The 19,016-nt window shown below is 43.0% G+C and overlaps 1 protein-coding gene across 1 annotated transcript; it reads left to right on the top strand.

Moving 5' to 3' along the window:
* Positions 1–15,697: 15,697 nt before the first annotated feature.
* Positions 15,698–18,254, top strand: LOC124678648. Its single transcript, XM_047214509.1, has 2 exons — positions 15,698–15,806; positions 16,491–18,254. Exons 1-2 carry the CDS (start codon positions 15,698–15,700, stop codon positions 18,035–18,037), a joined length of 1,656 nt encoding a protein of 551 aa, XP_047070465.1. The 3' UTR covers positions 18,038–18,254.
* The last annotated feature ends 762 nt before the right edge of the window (positions 18,255–19,016 follow it).

The raw sequence follows: 19,016 nt of genomic DNA, 5'->3' as shown, positions 1-19,016 counted from the left end.
AGACACATAAGTACATATTCTTCACCACAATAGTTTTTAAGGCTATTTTCCCATGAGCTATATATTGCAAAGACAAAGGATAGAATTTTAAAGGTAGCACTCAAGTAATTTACTTTGGAATGGCAGAGAAATACCATGTAGTAGGTACGTATGGTGGACACAAATGGCATAGTTTTTGGCTCAAGGATTTGGATGCACGAGAAGAATTCCTCTCAATACAAGGCTAGGCTAGCAAGGTTGTTTGAAGCAAACTCAAGTATAAAATGGTGCAGCAAAGCTCACATATGAACATATTGTAAGCATTATAAGACTTTACATCGTCTCCTTGTTGTTCAAACATCTTAACCAGAAAATATCTTGACTCTAGAGATCAATCATGCAAACCAAATTTTAACAAGCTCTATGTAGTTCTTCATTAATAGGTACAAAGTACATGATGCAAGAGTTTAAACATGATCTATATGAGCACAACAATTTCCAAGTATCAAATTATTCAAGACATTATACCATTTACCACATGCGGCATTTTCCGTTTCCAACCATATAACAATGAATGAAGTAGTTCAACTTTCGCAATGAACATTAAGGATAAAGCTAAGAACATATGTGTTCATACGAAATAGCGGAGCGTGTCTCTCTCCCAAACAAAGAATGCTAGGATCCGAATTTATTCAAACAAAAACAAAAATGAAAACAAACAGACGCCAAGTAAAGCACATAAGATGTGACGGAATAAAAATATAGTTTCACTAGAGGTGACCTGATAAGTTGTCGATGAAGAAGGGATGCCTTGGGCACCCCCAAGCTTAGATGCTTGAGTCTTCTTAAAATATGCAGGGATGAACCACGGGGGCATCCCCAAGCTTAGACTTTTCACTCTTCTTGATCTTATTGTATCATCCTCCTCTCTCGACCCTTGAAAACTTCCTCCACACCAAACTCAAAACAATCTCATTAGAGGGTTAGTGCATAATTGAAAATTCATATCTTCAGAGGTGACATAATCATTCTTAACACTTCTGGACATTGCACAAAGCTACTGAAAGTTAATGGAACAAAGAAATCCATCAAACATAGCAAAACAGGCAATGCGAAATAAAAGGCAGAATCTGTCAAAACAGAACAGTCCGTAAAGACGAATTTTTTAGAGGCACCAGACTTGCTCAGATGAAAATGCCCAAATCGAATGAAAGTTGCGTACATATCTGAGGATCCCGCACGTAAATTGGCAGATTTTTACAAATTTTCTACAGCAGGGGCGGCTCAATTTCGTGACAGCAAGAAATCTGTTCCTGCGCAGTAATCCAAATCTTGTATTGACTTTACTATCAAAGACTTTACTTGGCACAACAATGCAATAAAATAAAGATAAGGAGAGGTTTCTACAGTAGTAACAACTTCCAAGACTCAAATATAAAATAAAGTGCAGAAGTAAAATAATGGGTTGTCTCCCATAAGCGCTTTTCTTTAACGCCTTTCAGCTAGGCGCAGAAAGTGTGAATCAAGTGACGTCAAGAGATGAAGCATCAACATCATAATTTGTTCTAATAATAGAATCATAAGGTATCTTCATTCTCTTTCTAGGGAAGTGTTCCATACCTTTCTTAAGAGGAAATTGATATTTAATATTACCTTCCTTCATATCAATGGTAGCACCAACGAGTTCGAAGAAAAGGTCTTCCCAATATAATGGGACAAGATGCATTGCATTCAATATCCAAGACAACAAAATCAACGGGGACAAGGTTATTGTTAACCATAATGCGAACATTATCAATCCTACCCAAAGGTTTCTTTATAGCATTATCAGCAAGATTAACATCCAGATAACAATTTTTCAATGGTGGCAAGTCAAGCATATCATAGATTTTCTTAGGCATAACAGAAATACTTGCACCAAGATCACATAAAGCATTACAATCAAAATCATTGACCCTCATCTTAATGATGGGTTCCCAACCATCTTCTAACTTCCTAGGAATAGAAGTTTCAATTTTTAGTTTCTCCTCTCTAGCTTTTATGAGAGCATTTGTAATATGTTTTGTAAAGGCCAAATTTATAGCACTAGCATTGGGACTTTTAGCAAGTTTTTGTAAGAACTTTATAACTTCAGAGATGTGAAAATCATCAAAATCTAAACCATTATGATCTACAGCAATGGGATCATTGTCCCCAATATTTTGAAAAATTTCAGCAGTTTTATCACAAACAGTTTCAGCAGTTTTAGCAGTTTCAGGCAATTTTGCACGCTTTACACTAGGAGTAGAAACATTGCCAACACCAATTATTTTACCATTGATAGTAGGAGGTGTAATAGTCCAAACTTTAGCTACATTTTTCTCTTTAGCTAGTTTTTCGTTTTCTTCTCTTTCCCACCTAGCATGCAAATCAGCCATCAATCTAATATTTTCATTAATTCGAACTTGGATGGCATTTGCTGTAGTAACAATTTTATTATCATTATCCTTATTAGGCATAACTTTCAATTTTAAAAGATCAACATCGAGAGGCAAGTCTATCAACCTTAGAAGCAAGAATATCAATTTTATCAAGCTTTTCCTTAACGATTTGTTAAAAGCAGTTTGTGTACTAATAAATTCTTTAAGCATGGCTTCAAGACCAGGGGTACACTCCTATTATTGTTGTAAGAATTCCCATAAGAATTACCATAACTATTACCATTAGCAGCAGGATATGGCCTATAGTTGTTACCAGAATTATTTCTATAAGCATTGTTGTTGAAATTATTAATTCTAATGAAGTTCACATCAACATGTTCTTCTTGGGCAACCAATGAAGCTAAATGAATATTATTAGGATCAACATTAGATCTACCATTCACAAGCATAGACATAATAGCATCAATCTTATCACTCAAGGAGGAGGTTTCTTCAACAGAATTTACCTTCTTACCTTGTGGAGATCTTTCCGTGTGCCATTCAGAGTAATTTATCATCATATCATCAAGAAGCTTTGTTGCCGCCCCCAAAGTGATGGACATAAAGGTACCTCCAGCAGCTGAATCCAATAGGTTCCGCGAAGAAAAATCCAATCCTGCATAGAAGGTTTGGATGATCATCCAAGTAGTTAGTCCATGAGTAGGGCAATTCTTCACCAAAATTTTCATTCTCTCCCATGCTTGAGCAACATGTTCATTATCTAATTGCTTAAAATTCATTATGCTACTTCTCAAAGATATAATTTTAGCGGGAGGATAATATCTACCAATAAAAGCATCCTTGCATTTAGTCCATGAATCAATACTATTTCTAGGCAGAGATAGCAACCAATCTTTAGCTCTTCCTCTTAAGGAGAAAGGAAACAATTTTAATTTTATAATGTCACCATCTACATCCTTATACTTTTGCATTTCACAAAGTTCAACAAAAATTTTAAGATGGGCAGCAGCATCATCAGAACTAACACCAGAAAATTGCTCTCTCATAACAAGATTTAGTAAAGCAGGTTTAATTTCAAAGAATTCTGCTGTAGTAGCAGGTGGAGCAATAGGTGTGCATAAGAAATCATTATTATTTGTGCTAGTGAAGTCACACAACTTGGTATTCTCAGGAGTATTCATTTTAGCAGTAGTAAATAAAGCAAACTAAATAAATAAAGTAAATGCAAGTAACTATTTTTTGTGTTTTTAACATAGAGAACAAGACAGTAAATAAACTAAAACTAGCAACTAATTTTTTTGTGTTTTTGAAATAGAGAGCAAACAAAGCAGTAAATAAAAGAAAGTAAAGCAAGACAAAAACAAAGTAAAGAGATTGAATGTGGGAGACTCCCCTTGCAGCGTGTCTTGATCTCCCCGGCAACGGCGCCAGAAAACAGTCTTGATGGCGCGTAGTCGACACGTCCGTTGGGAACCCCAAGAGGAAGGTGTGATGCGCACAGCGAGTAAGTTTTCCCTCGGTAAGAAACCAAGGTTATCGAACCGGTAGGAGTCAAGGAACACGTGAAGGTTGTTGGTGACGGAGTGTAGTGCGGCGCACCACCAGGGATTCCGGCGCCAACGTGGAACCTGCACAACACAATCAAAGTACTTTGCCCCAACGTAATAGTGAGGTTGTCAATCTCACCGGCTTGCTGTAAACAAAGGATTAGATGTATAGTGTGGATGATGATGTTTGTTTGCGAAGAACGATAGCGAACAATTGCGAGTGGATTGTATTTCGGTTGTATAGAATTGGACCGGGGTCCATCGTTCACTAGTGGTGTCTCTCCCATAAGATAAATAGCATGTTGGGTGAACGAATTACAGTTGGGCAATTGACAAATAAAGAAGGCATAAAAATGCACATACATATATCATGATGAGTACTATGAGATTTAATCAGGGCGTTACGACAAAGTACATAGACCGCTATCCAGCATGCATCTATGCCTAAAAAGTCCACCTTCAGGTTATCATCCGAACCCCTTCCAGTATTAAGTTGCAAACAACAGACAATTGCATTAAGTATGGTGCGTAATGTAATATACACAAATATCCTTAGACAAAGCATCGATGTTTTATCCCTAGTGGCAACAACTTATCCACAACCTTAGAGGTTCTTTGTCACTCCCAGATTCAATGGAGGCATGAACCCACTATCGAGCATAAATACTCCCTCTTGGAGTTACAAGTATCAACTTGGCCAGAGCCTCTACTAGCAACGGAGAGCATGCAAGAACATAAACAACATATATGATAGATTGATAATCAACTTGACATAGTATTCAATATTCATCGGATCCCAACAAACACAACATGTAGGATTACAAATAGATGATCTTGATGATAGGTAGTTCACAAGATCTAGCATGATAGCACAATGAGGAGAAGATAACCATCTAGCTAATGCTATGGACCCATAGTCCAGGGGTGAACTACTCACACATCGATCCGGAGGCGATCATGGTGATGAAGAGCCCTCCGGGAGATGATTCCCCTCTCCGGCAGGGTGCCGGAGGCGATCTCCTGAATCCCCCGAGATGGGATTGGCGGCGGCGGCGTCTCTGGAAGGTTTTCCGTATCGTGGCTCCCGGTACTGGGGTATTCGCGACGAAGGCTTTAAATAGGCGGAAGGGCAGAGTCGGGGGCGTCACGTGGGACCCACACGCTAGGGCCGCGCGGCCAGGGCCTGGGCCGCGCCGCCCTAGTGTGGCGTCGCCTCGTGGCTCCACTTCGTATCTCCCTCGGTCTTCTGGAAGCTTCGTGGAAAAATAAGACCCTGGGCGTTGATTTCGTCCAATTCTGAGAATATTTACTTACTAGGATTTCTGAAACCAAAAACAGCAGAAAACAACAACTGGCTCTTCGGCATCTTGTCAATAGGTTAGTTCCGGAAAACGCATAATAATGATATATAATGTGTATAAAACATGTGAGTATCATCATAAAAGTAGCATGGAACATAAGAAATTATAGATACGTTTGAGACGTATCAACAATTCTCTCTCTCTCTTTTCATCAAATTAGTATCAAATCTAGAGAAGCTTTTATTTCTGTCTTTGTTCAATGATTGTTGCCTTTTGGTCCTCGTTTTTTACCCAATATGGTAACAAATCTAGTAGAAAATCTAGAAGCTAATATAGGATAAATTCACAGCAGCATAATGAACCAAGAAAACTAAGTATAATACATAAACTGCATACAACAGCCAAAAGAAGCCAATAACAATCTTAATGTTCACGACAAACTAAGCTGAAAATAATAGAAGACGCAATGTATGGCCAACATGAATACTAGGATACCCCAGGATGAATGAATTTGTTCTTCATTCAGCATATATTTCTTCGTCGCTCCATTCCTGTATCTGAAGGAAATATTCATTGAACTCCTTCCGTCTGCAGTGTGCAGCCAATACATCCTCCAAACGGTATGGCCTTTGTTCATTTCTCAGACCGTAGTTTCCTAATCTATTCACACGTAGTGGCCACTCATCCCATGCCTTTATATCATCAAAGTACTCTCTGATATAACTCAAATCCGCGTAGTAGATGCAGCCAGGTCGAAGTTTCGGGTGCACTCTGGTGTCGACGGAGATACACCGGATATAATGAACGAAGAAGACACGACTACCAATGTTACTGACGGCATGGAGAGCGACTCTCGGTGTTCACACGGTACACCAATGGTTGACCTTCCTCCAAATGCATGTTGTCCAACAACACAAGCAGCAGATCACCATCTGACTTCACAAGGTAGAACTTGTTATTTCCAAGTTCTGGAAATAAAAATAGTGTCTCCATGTTGACAGTGCTCGCGCGCTGCTCCAACTGGATATTGTTGGTGCACACTAATTTTTCAAACTCAAAATTGTCCATAACTATTGCATACAATTCACCATTGAATGGGGTAATGCAACGCAGGGCATGGTGCTCGAACAAAAATCTTCCGTCTCCCCAATCTTCATCTATACCCTTAGTTGGAGTGCTCTCATCGATCCAAGCAATTTCCACCGGGTAATCTGTGGAAATGAATACCATAGTCGGGGACTTCATTACAGCGACTGACTCCAAAAAATCAGATGGTATATGTGCCTCAAACATAGTGTTCAATGTCTTTGTGAGTGGGTTCAAAAGGCGTATCTTGTGCGGCTGGTTCTTCTGTGCAAGCACGATTACGCCACGACAAAAGCCGATGAAGTAGTATCTAAAATATATTGATGAAGATAACATTCAGCACTAAGATGTTTACGATTAAAAATAAAAATAGATTAACTCTGTAGATATGGAGTAATTTGAACCTTGCATGAACTTCCGTTAGATCGATGGTGACATAGCGGGATGTGCGGAGGTGGAGGAAGGTGAACTCAGAAGCGCGTGGAAGGGCGTGTTCTACCATGATCCATTCGTGCAGGTGCACGTCGGGCTTCGGTAAACGTGAGCGTCAATTTCTACAAACTTGCCTCAAAGCAGAGTAGGTGTCCACGTACTCCTCGTTCGCCAGTAAGCAGTCGCCGATCTTGTGAAGTGGTCCGTCAGCCGTGAGAGAGGCCTAGTTCACGGAGGCGCCGCGCTTGGATGCGCTGCCCTCGGAGGCGACGGGCTCGGTGGCGACGGCCTCGGATGCGATTGGCTCGGCGGCGACGGGCTCAGAGGCGATGGGCTCGGAGGCGACGGCCTCGGGGGCGAGGACCGCCGGCGCATTCTTCTTCTCCATCGCCGGCAGGGGAGCGCGCGTAGGGCTGTTGGAGTTTTTTTCCTTCGAGTTGGAGAAGTTGATGGACGTGAGAGGTGTGGTTGCATGCGTGAGGGAGAGAGGGTATCTGTACAGGCAAGGTGACGTTTGGTCTCGGCAGTTCCAAAAAAACTAGATGTTTGGTCTCAACACGGCACTGCCTAACCGCTGCGCACCACGACACGCGTCCGTGGTACTGTACGTCTGCACCGTTACGTGTACTCAGTTCTACCCTCGAGTCTTACACTGGAAAAATATATGTACTCAGTTTTTCCATCGAGTACTAATACTGGCTAGTGCAATATACACAGTTTTACCCTCAAGTGGCTGGTCAACAGAGTCAACAAATGGGATTAAGCTATCTAATTGAGTCATTTCATGAGTAAAAAATTCCAAAAAAGATAAAATCATAGTGACACTTACTCATGGAGTCTTCTTACGCGACCTGCCACGTTGGGAACCATAACAATCATAGATAAATCAAGTTTTACTACAAATTGCCACTTCTCAAATCACCTAGTAGCTATGAAGGTGCATGGCTTTCCACAATAAGCCCTTCCCAAAACAGTTTTCCCCAAAACATACCTTGTCAGAATGAGGCCACAATTTTCACACTTATGTATATTTGTATTGCAAATAGTTTGAGGTAGGCCAAGATGGGTTTCAGTGTACAAAACACGCATTTTCTATTTTTTTAAATCTCATATTTGAATCCCTTAGTCTGTTTACTACTCACATGCCCTTGGTTTCTTGATACTACTCATTTTTGCCCTCTCCCTTCACAAATTCTCACAGGGGACGCCCAACCTTGTCCTGATTGGTCTAGCCCTTTTCACGCGGATCGTGCCCACCGACCGTTGATCGTATGATCTAACGGGCAGGATAACCCCTCTCTCTCTCTCTCTCTGATCGGGGCCACCACCCTCTCTCTCTCTGTTGGTGGCTAGCTTCCACCCTCTATGTATGCTAAATACCTAGTTTGCCACCGGATTCAGCAAGTTTTGTTTTCTGTATTATTTTTGACGCGCTAAATATTATGAACTCTTTTAGGAATTATTTTTCACGCAAAAATGATAAACCATCACCGATTTCTTGTAGCCATTATTTTTCACGCAAAAAATGATAAACCATCACCGATTTGTTGTAGCCATTACTTTTCACGCAAAAAATGATAAACCATCACCGATTTCTTGTACTCCCTCCATACTGGTTTATAGGCCTATTCTGTGTTTCGAGAAAAAGTTTGATCATTAATTTGGTCAACCCAATATAATTTATATGCCTAAAAAATTATACCATTGGATTCAAATGCAAAAGAAGTTTCCAACGATATAATGTTTGTGATATATATTTCATATTTTGTTGACCAAATTAATGGTCAAAGTTCTTCTCAAATCACGAAATGTGCTTATAAACCGGTATGGAGGGAGTAGCCATTACTTTTCATGCAAAAAATGATAAACCATCACCGATTTGTTGTAGCCATTACTTTTCACGCAAAAAATGATAAACCACCACCGATTTGTTGTAGCCATTACTTTTCGCGCAAAAAATTCTAAACCATCACCGATTTGTTGTAGTCATTACTTTTCGCGCAAATAATGATAAACCATCACCGATTTCTTGTAGCCATTACTTTTCACGCTAAAGATGATAAAATAAACAATCTATCTATCTCTGTATTTGAAGTTTCGGAGGGTTCACCATCTACTTATGTTAACTTTCGAGGTTTTGACCTGAAAATCAACTGGGTATTATAAAGGGAAATGAAAGTTCAAAAAAATGTAAAAACGAAACAATCTACCTATATTTCTATAGAAGATCATCTGTATGAAATTTGAGGTCATTTAGAGAAGGTCAAAAAAAACCTAACTTGTTACAAAAGCTGGTTTCAGTGAGACCAAACAACATGCGCTTAAGCAAAGTGATTTTTTCGAACATCTCTAAATAACCCCAAATTTGCCATACATGATGCCATACGTGTAACAACAAGGAATATCTAAAAAGTGTCAAAAACTTTTACCGAACCGTATAGCTCTATCAAAAAGAACCTCACCATGGTGCCAGTAAATTTTTTGGTTACAAACTTTCATATTTTACCTAACCTTCAACAGGAAACTTGTTTCAAATTCATTTTGGCATACAAGAAACAAATCCCACCTTGATTCGAGCACCACGTACAACCTCCAAACGATGCCGATGCCGATATCGGCATGGTCAGAACGACTATGCTTGCTGACACTGCTAGGTCACCCGTCGGGATGAACCCTCAATCCCGTCCCCTCATTCGATCACTGACATACCAGAGATACCGCTGAGACCAATGTCGAACGTACATGCTGATGCCAATGCCGAACATGCATGCCGTTGTGGGCACGGCCATGCCGCCTCGCTATTATGGACGCCACAGACCACCGCGAGGTCTTTCCCTTCGCCACCACACTCCCCTAGCACCCATCTATACACGCCAGAAAGGAGAGACACTAGTTTTCTCTACATTGTTCGCGTTCGTGTCCGACGCTGTCAGTCAAAGTGTTGAGGTAGTCGTCGATGTCCTTGACCATTTCTTCTCTTCTTTGCATGGTTAAACGCGTCTAGTTCATATCTATCTAATGTGTATGGTCTCGCCTCATGCAGTTCTTTGTGGACGTCGATCTCATCTCGGCACCCCGCAGGCCACCTCCTCCATGCCATCATTGTAGAGCTCCGTTTAAAAATCTAATCCTACCCTTGTATTGCCCCTTGTATCAGCGTCATGGCCCCACTTGGCATTCGGTATACCGAAGCCCCACTCGTTAGAAGATAACAGTCAAAGTTGTTGACTCGTCGGGCAACCGGCCGTTCCAGCACTTGTGAGGGTTTCAGACAAGGGCTTGGGAAAACTGAGGAAAAACTAAGTAGCTGGGGAAAACTGAGCACAACTAAGGACCCGAGGGCACGAAAATAGAAATCCCAAGATAGAAAACTTAACGAAATACTCATTGCATATTATGTAGAATCGTAGCCGGATTATCCTATGCCCTCCGGAACGTGAGGAACTACTCACAAGTGTCAAAGATGATATGGACCAGAGGCATAATGATTACAACACAATCTGAGAATATAATCTCCCCAGCAAATAACGACAAAGTACCAATCAAAAACATTAAATGACACAAAAAAACAATATCTAGGGTTCAATTCGACACAAACTATGAGGGGGTGACATCGATCTCGTACATGGAGATTGTGGTGATCATGGTGCTTGAAGATGTTGATGGAGATGCCTCCTCCCAAGCCAAGGAGGAGTGGAGATGTCGATGGCGTCGATTTACCCTTCATCGGAGGCAACGGTGCAGCATGATCTACCCTCTCCCGAAGTAGGAGAGGACTTTCGCCTCCGTCACCGCCTCAATAAATCTCAGGAAAAATATGGCTTAGGGTTTTGGGCGAAACGGTGATTCTGGTATAAAAGGGGACCCAAGACGACGCTCGAGGCCTGAACGAGTGTAGGTGGCGCACCCAACCAGGTAGGCCGCGTCACCTGTGCTCGTTTAGCCCTCGTGGCCCCTCTTGCGGAGTTCTTTCGCTCACGGTCCTTTTTCAGGCGAAAAACTGATCAGGTATTTTGGCCTCGATTTTTAGCGATCCAGAAATCCCTAAAACAAATAACATACGAAAAAGGAGGTTTTCTGCCTCCCATGAATTAAATACCAATAAAGAGGACTTTGTAGGAAAGTCCCAGAAATCAACTAAAATGCATAAATAAAGGTGTATGATGGCTTATAACAATGAAAACTAAATATATATGTAGCAATAATGATGATGTAAAATGCACGTATCAGTCTCTTACATAATGGGTCTGTAGGGGTTAGACTAAATGATGAAAACAATGACTTATTTTTAACCAGTAGCGGTGTTAGACAAGGAGACCCTATATCGCCAATCCTTTTTAACTTTATGGGTGATGTTTTCACCAAAATGTTGGTTAAAGCAGCTGCCACTATGCATCTTGCTGGACTCATGCAAGAAATGGGTAATGGGGAGGTTATTAGTATGCAATATGCTGATGAAACCGTGTTATTCCTAGAAAATAACATTAGTTCAACAATCAACTTGAAGTGGGTCCTATCCTGCTTTTAATAGATGGTTTGGGATGAGAATCAATTTCCACAAATGTGATCTCGTCACAATTCATATTGTGTGTGGGGGGAGGGGGGATGCACAGTTGTTTTCTCAAACCCTGAGCTGCAAGTTGGGGGATTTCCCTTTGCAATACTTAGGTGTGCCCCGGCATCATATTAAACTAAGAAAAGAGGACATACAACCTCTTGTTGACAAAATTTTGAAAAAAAGCAGTTGGGTGGAGAGGGAAACTTCTTAATCATGCTGCCAAGTTGGATCTGGTTAGAAGTGTACTAGCCAGTATCCCTTTATATCTGCTGAGTGTGATTAAATTTCCTAAATGGGCTATTTCTCTGATCAACTCTCAAATGGCTCATTATCTTTGGGATAATTACGAGGGTCACCACAAATATCATTAGCTAATTGGGGCTAGTTACTCAGAAGAAGGAATATGGGGGGCTTGGAATCTCTGACCTAGCTGAGACGAATCGTTGCGTCCTGGCTTCCTAGATAAAAACGATATAATCTAAGTGAAGAGAATTTGTGGAAACAAATTATTGATCATAAATATAGAGTTGATAATTCCTATATCTTTTCTTGGAATAAATCTAAGTGAAGAGAAGATATGGCTACTGGTGCCTCTCCTTTTTCGAAAGGTGTGCTATGGGATGCCAAAGCTGGCAAGATGGGGTACCAGTAGAAAGTGGGTGATGGAAAGAAAATAAATTTTTGGGAAGATTACTGGCTTGACACTTGTATTTTGGCCATTTAGTACTCGAAAGTGTATTTTCTGGTGAATGAGCAAAATAAAACTATTGCTAACCTTTGGGATGGCGAATCTCTAAAAGTAACATTTAGAAGATGTTTTGATCATAGACTTATGTTACAATGGTTTGAGATTTTACAAATTGAACAAACCATTCAGCTCACCCTAGATAGTGATTCTCTTATCTGGGTTGGGTGTGGGAGGATGGTGGGGTGGATAATATTAAATCTATGTTTGATGTGATAAATTTTAGAGGGATTATGCCTATTAATGTGCATTGTGTCTGGAGTTTGAAAATTCCTCCAAAAATTCATTTCTTCCACTAGTTGATGGCTAATAATAAGCTACTCACTAGAGATAATTTGGTTAAAAGGCAATCAGTAGATGTTTTGACTTGTGTTTTCTGTAATGAGCTTGAATCTTGTCAACATATTTTCTGTGATTGTGTTGTTGCTTCTAATATGTGGTTAGAGGTTAAGAGGTTTTTGGATTTCAAGTTTCCCTCTACAACTGTAGTTGACATCTCTGGCTTATGGAATAACAAGAAGAAAAATGTTTTGATGAATATGGTCAATGCTACTATCTTGAGAATTATCTGGCTCCAGGAATGACATGGTGTTCAATCAAACACAATGGTTTGGGATGCAGGTGTTACGGAGGAAAACTGCTTGCGCCCTTGAACAATGGAGCATCCCGCTGAAGGAGGAAGAAAGAGGAAGGATGATGATGATGGTGAAAAAGCTAGAATGTTTGTCTCGAATGCCACTTCTGTTATCGTGGCCTGAACCCGGCTGACTCCTGAGAAAAGGGCGAGAACGGCTATGGAAGTATGCACTATGCATCGCGAGAGGGAATCTGGACCCATGCTGATCACTGTTGCAGACCTTGTGAGGACCCTGGGAGCAAATTCTTTGATGTTGGTGGGAGATGGTGAAGGTTTCACTGTGCTTCATAGGCCTTAATCTCATTTTCCTGTCTTCTGTTGTAGAGCTTGGGTTGTTATGTCAGTTATCGTCAGGTGTCTTTCCTCAAAGTAATGTTTTGAGTGCTATGGAACTTGTCCCTCTCCCTAGCTAGTTTTAATGATGTAAGTCTGGTGGACCTAACAATGAAAATGCTTGTAATAATGATGTGACATCTGGTTTCAGAACTATGCCATGTTTTTCTAAAAATATAAAAATTTGCGAATTGAAGTTGTGGCCGGGAGTGTAAGTTTCTACTGCCAGAAATTAATTAGAAGATAAATATAAGAGTAATAGGGAGAAAACGCTAGGGCCTCATGCCGCAGCTTAAACGCCATGGAAACAATGATTCTATGAGGTGGACCTTTTTTTTTGAAGGGAGAAAAAGACATTTTCACCGTAGGGTGAACAGGGCAACTTTGTATGTCACAACAAAATGAACGGTGGGGAATGAGAACCACAAGGTTGTCATTGCTTGATGTTGTAGATGGGCTGCATGTTAAGGTAGACAACTTAAATGAACCTTTAGTGAAGTTTTGCTTAAAAAGAGATATGGATATCCGATTAGTGAAACTGCATTTTCAGCATCGTGTGGACGCTTCGGATGCGTCTTGGGTCCTGGCCGGTCGCTTTATTAATTTCATCAGCCCTGACAGGAAGAGCAATCCTAGGAAATTAATGAAAGCTGATGTGATTGCACGGTCGCCATGGAAGATTTGCTCACGAAAACGGATGTTCTAAACGCATATTCTCACGACATGTTCGTTTGTTCCAACCTGTACGAAGTATAATACTATTCAGACTGGCAATAAAAAGAATGCAAAACTGCAGGCTAGCTGCTGCTGTTGCCCAATCAATCTGAACGCGCACCTGCACATTCCCGTCAAACGACAAAGCCGGGTCCTCCAAAACACTGGCGCGCGCATGAGACCTTCTCGCTGATCCAACGTGCAAAACTATGCAACAAATCATCACTGGAATCTCCCAGCTAGTTTGGTCAGCTACCCCTGATTGGTGTGTGAATGTGAAGTAAACAAACCAACGTGGAATGTATTTGTTATTCCAAACATGGTGGTTAGCAACCCGATACTATCATGGCATCTTATAATTACCGTTCTCAATAGATATGTATTGTGAATTTGTGATGGTATCTTAATCTAATAGTATCTTACTCGTACCGTGACACCTATCGTGGTATCATTAGTATTCGGATACAAAGTCAATAACATACAATTTCATATTTATGCAAAGTAATAAGGTCGCAAAAGCCATCGCAAGATAAAGAGTGAAAGTTGGCTTACAATTGCAAGATAAAGTAAATATTTAAGTAGCAGAGCTTCCATTAGTTAGGGCAAGGTGGGTATAGAAGATGAGATTGTAGCCAAAGAAACCAGTCAAATTAACCGTTTACGTGTACTCGTTTCGAACTATATTGGTCCCCAACCTTTTTTGGTTGGTCTATATTCAATATACAAATGTACCATTTACATGATAAAGAATACGTTCAGAATTTTAAACAACAATTAAATTTAAATGCATCCGAGGTATATTTTAATGTAAAGATGCATTTTAGTTAAAAATAAAAATCTCATAATATGGTGAAACTATGATATGATACCGCTGACAAAAAAAAAGCGACTAACAACCTTGATTGCAAACGATCCTCGGACAAAGGTCCGTTCCCATGTAGCCATCCTAAGCACTCCGTGCAAGTTGCAATAATTTGGCATTAGACAGCACAATATATAAACATATAGAAACATTATCGATTAGAGATGCCTGCTTCGTCCTCGACAGCTCCGACCAGCTCTATAGGTCTATAACAATTACAATAACGCAGCTCATACCGCGTATTGTAGCAAGCGGCGGATGGTCGCGTTTTGGCGCACGTTTTTTTAAATTTCTCCAACGATCCGTTCTACGCTGGCCTCCAAACACGCGGCGCTAGTCCAAACGGGCACGAAACGCCAAACAACACACTTGGTACGTGTGCTTCTCTGGAAAGTGACAACGATGTCGTGATACAGATGTGCAATTGATGATTGGATCAGATCAGAGACTTGTGTTCCGGGAGATGCATGAAAGAGCCGTAAAGCCAAGCCATACTCGCCTGCAAAGCTAAGCTGAAGCATGGGCTATAAGGCTGGCCATAGTCTTTAGTATCATAGGTAGTATCATGCATACTAGGCCCACACAAATGATGACGTGGCATGTAATTAAGGAGGAGAGATAAGGTTAGAGTAACGCATAAGTGAATCATGTATCATAAGCGACGTTACGAGAAAAGTACATGTCAAATAGATCATGTACATAGATTTACATTGGGATTCTACAAAACAATAAATTTAGAAGTTTCTGATACTACTCTATAATACCACCCACTATAGAGGTAGTATCATAGGCAAGTATCATATGCATGATACTAGTATATGATACTATGCACTATGACCAGCCTAAGAGAGGAGTCATCGGCAATAAAAGCAACACAGTGCTTTCTTGCAAGTAACCACAGCAGTACAGCACCACTGATCAATACTAGCGATAGTAGCCAATACTAACACAACACCAGCTGCATTGCCCCCGATCTCCAGCTTAGGGAGAAACGAACCGAGAGTGCACGCCTTGAGCAAGCCTCGGCCCCGGTTGCTCTCCATCTTCTCTGATCGTCCTCGTCACTGTCGCAGCCTGCCAGAAATGCGAAGGAGCAACTCGTGCTTGGGTTGTGTGCCTAGGAGCACGTCGGCGCTGCCCGTGGAGAGGTCCTTTGCTCCTCCGTCTCCGATGCAGTCGTGGCCGTCCTCAGGTACGTGTGTGCGTGCTTGCATGTTCATGCCATGTGCTTCTGTTCTTCCGATGATGAACTATTTAAGGTGGCCTTTAGGTGTGTCGAGTTGTCGAGGTCGGGGTACGTAGCTAGCTGGGTAGGTTGCTTGGCTGAAAAATACAACCACGAACAATCTTTTCTACTGTAGGTTATATGAGTGATCTAATAAGGATCATTCTCTCTTTCCATGTTGCAATTCCTCTGTATTGTGAACATCGACATAACTCTTAACAACATAAGAAGGGTCAATTCAATTATATGTGACCAAGTTGGACCATCAAATCACGATGTTTTGGACGCTATGTTTTGTCTTCATTACGGAGTAAGTAGAGTATATATGTGCGTTGTTTCTGTTTTTGGATGACTTACTTCTTTCGAATCCATATTCGTTTTTGTGCAAAATCAGCAACAAACTAATGTGGAATGGAGAGGTATATTTTGAGTGCGTCGACCACTTACATCTGCAGATCATCTAATCATCACGAGTTCAATAATTATTACAATCACATACTCATGTAAAGCGGCTCGAAAATCATCCTACATGTTGAGTTCACGATTGCACCGACGATCACTCTAAGTTAGTCGGAAGTTCAACTAGCTGGCTTTTGCTAACACTCTCTAACATTTTTGGTTGACCACCGGTTATTCCTTTTCTGGTTTCAGATGGAGGATTTGCAAAGGGCATCATAGACCTCGGAGGCCTGGAGGCGCGCCAAGTCACCACGTTCGCCAAGGTCTGGTCCACTGCGCAGGGCGGCCAAGACGGCCTCGGCGCAACCTTCTTCCAGCCGTCGCCGGTACCGGCCGGATTCCGCGCTCTCGGTCACTACGCGCAGCCCAACAACCGGCCACTCTCTGGCCACGTCCTCGTCGTCCGGGACGCGTCCGGCACCGGAGCACTCCTAGTCCCGCCGCTGGACTACACCCTTGTCTGGTCCAGCGGTCAGGATGGTGGTGCTGGCTTCTTCTGGCTCCCCATGGCCCCGGACGGCTACAGGGCGGTGGGCATAGCGGTCACGACGACCAAGGATAAGCCGCCGCTCGACGAGGTCGTGTGCGTCCGTGCCGACTTCACCGAGGCGTGCGAGGACGAGGAGTCTGTGTGGAGCAGCGACAAGGACGGGTTCACCGCAACTTCTCTGAGGCCGGCGGTACGTGGCATCGATGCCCGGGGCGTGCACGCCGGCACGTTCGGAGTCCACGTACAGAGCAGCACCGCGGCGACGACGACCTTGGCGTGTCTCAAGAACAACAGCGGGGCTTACACGTCATGCATGCCCGACCTGGCTCAGCTGCATGCCCTTCTGGCGGCCTACTCGCCCCAGGTGTACCTGCACCCCAACGACCCGTACATGCCTTCGTCGGTGCCGTGGTACTTCGAGAACGGCGCTCTGCTGTACCAGAACGGCAGCCAGACGTCACCGACGCCCGTGGTCGCCGACGGGTCGAACCTCCCGCAGGGCGGCGGCAACGACGGCGCGTACTGGCTCGACCTGCCGGTGGATAAAGGCCAGAGGGAGAGGGTCAAGAAGGGCGACCTCGCCGGCGCGAAAGCCTACGTGCAGGCGAAGCCGATGCTGGGAGGGACGGCTACGGACCTTGCCTTGTGGTTCTTCTACCCATTTAATGGGCCAGCTCGGGCCAAGGTTGGCCCCCTCACAATCCCGCTCGGTATGATCGGCGAGCACGTCGGCGACTGGGAGCACGTGACGCTGCGCGTGAGCAACTTCTCCGGCGAACTGCTCCGGGTGTACTTATCGCAGCACAGCACGGGCACCTGGATGGAGGCATCGCAGCTCGAGTACATCGGCAGCAGACCGGTGGCGTACACGTCGCGGAGCGGGCACGCGTTCTACCCCAAGGAGGGGCTGGTGCTGCAGGGCGACTCGAAGCTGGGGATCGGGATACGGAACGACTGCGCCAAGGGGAGCATGATGGACACTGGCGGTGGGCGGTGCGAGGTGGTCTCCGCGGAGTACCTCGGCGCCGGGAAGGTGGCCGAACCGGCGTGGCTTGGGTTCGAGAGGGGGTGGGGCCCGAAGGAGGAGTACGACATCGGGCGCGAGATCAACCGCGCGGCGAGGATCCTGCCGCGCAAGATGAGGGAGCGGCTAGGCCAGCTGGTGAAGGAGCTGCTCGTCGGAGAAGGGCCCACGGGGCCAAAGATGAAGGGAAGCTGGAGAAATGACGAAAGGGATCCCAAAACCTGATCGATGATGCACGCCGTGTCAGTTCTCCATGCGAACCTCCATTCGCTCACCGTTTGATCGATGCATGTGATGTCATCTGATCGGACTGTTACGACAGTTCCGTATGGGTTCATCCGTTCATGCGATATGTTTATGTGTGTGATCTAAATTACATATCACGGGTTCACTGAACGTAGACAGATTTAGGCAATTTTTTGCTTAAATCTGAGATAATCTATTATATTATATACTAATACTAAAAGTAAAGTGAGGATGTTTTTCGAGGCACTAGATTAATTCACATATACTTAAAAATTATAAACCAATGATTATAATTTTAACATTTGAGATTTAAAGATAAGATATGTTACCATACGTGTACAAAAGTAAATTTATTACATGCTTGTCACGTCTTATAAAGTTATAACTACAAGGTTGTGTAATTTATATAAGTGTCTATGTTCTTTCCTTTAAAACATAGATTAATTTTTTTTTAACTAAACGTGCTGTTAGAAATAAACCACGCCATGTCTAGCGTGTGCGTGGCTAAGTCTAGGTTCGTGAGTTTATGTTTGTTTCTGCGTGGCTGTTTAGGTAGTATCTGAACGCTGGTCTGGCCACGTTCAGGTCAGGTCGTGTCAGCCGGTTTATGGCTAGGTCTTCAGTAGTGCGGCGATGGAGACACGAAGCTGTGTGTGCAAGCTTCATGGTCAAGGAGGGATCCTGGTCTGGGTGATCACGTTCAGTTTGTTAGAGTCTGGCCGCGTCGTGCGTGCGCGTGGCAGAGCGAGCGGAGCGTGAGGAAGTGGGCAACGTGCGTACGCGCGCATGTGTGCTGGCCTGGTATAAATGCCCTGTACTGCTCGTTGAAGTCAGTGTGCGAGTTTCAGTTTGAGCTGGAGGAAATATAGCCGTATGTGCAGCAAGGGCGTTCGTCGCCAGAAATCATACTGTCTCCTTGATTCTTCTTCCACCTCCTTCCGTGAGAGCGAGAGCTAGC

The sequence above is a fragment of the Lolium rigidum genome, chromosome 7, assembly GCF_022539505.1.
Source record: "Lolium rigidum isolate FL_2022 chromosome 7, APGP_CSIRO_Lrig_0.1, whole genome shotgun sequence".
NCBI lineage: Eukaryota > Viridiplantae > Streptophyta > Magnoliopsida > Poales > Poaceae > Lolium > Lolium rigidum.
Note: the sequence above shows the minus strand (reverse complement) of the source record. Positions and strands in the feature narration are given on the sequence as shown.

Excerpts from the sequence above, each read along its gene's own strand:
- LOC124678648 (XM_047214509.1), top strand. The coding sequence starts at position 15,698 with ATGCGAAGGAGCAACTCGTGCTTGGGTTGTGTGCCTAGGAGCACGTCG. Across the intron at positions 15,807-16,490 it reads GCAGTCGTGGCCGTCCTCAG|ATGGAGGATTTGCAAAGGGC; the intron begins GTACGTGTGTGC and ends TTCTGGTTTCAG.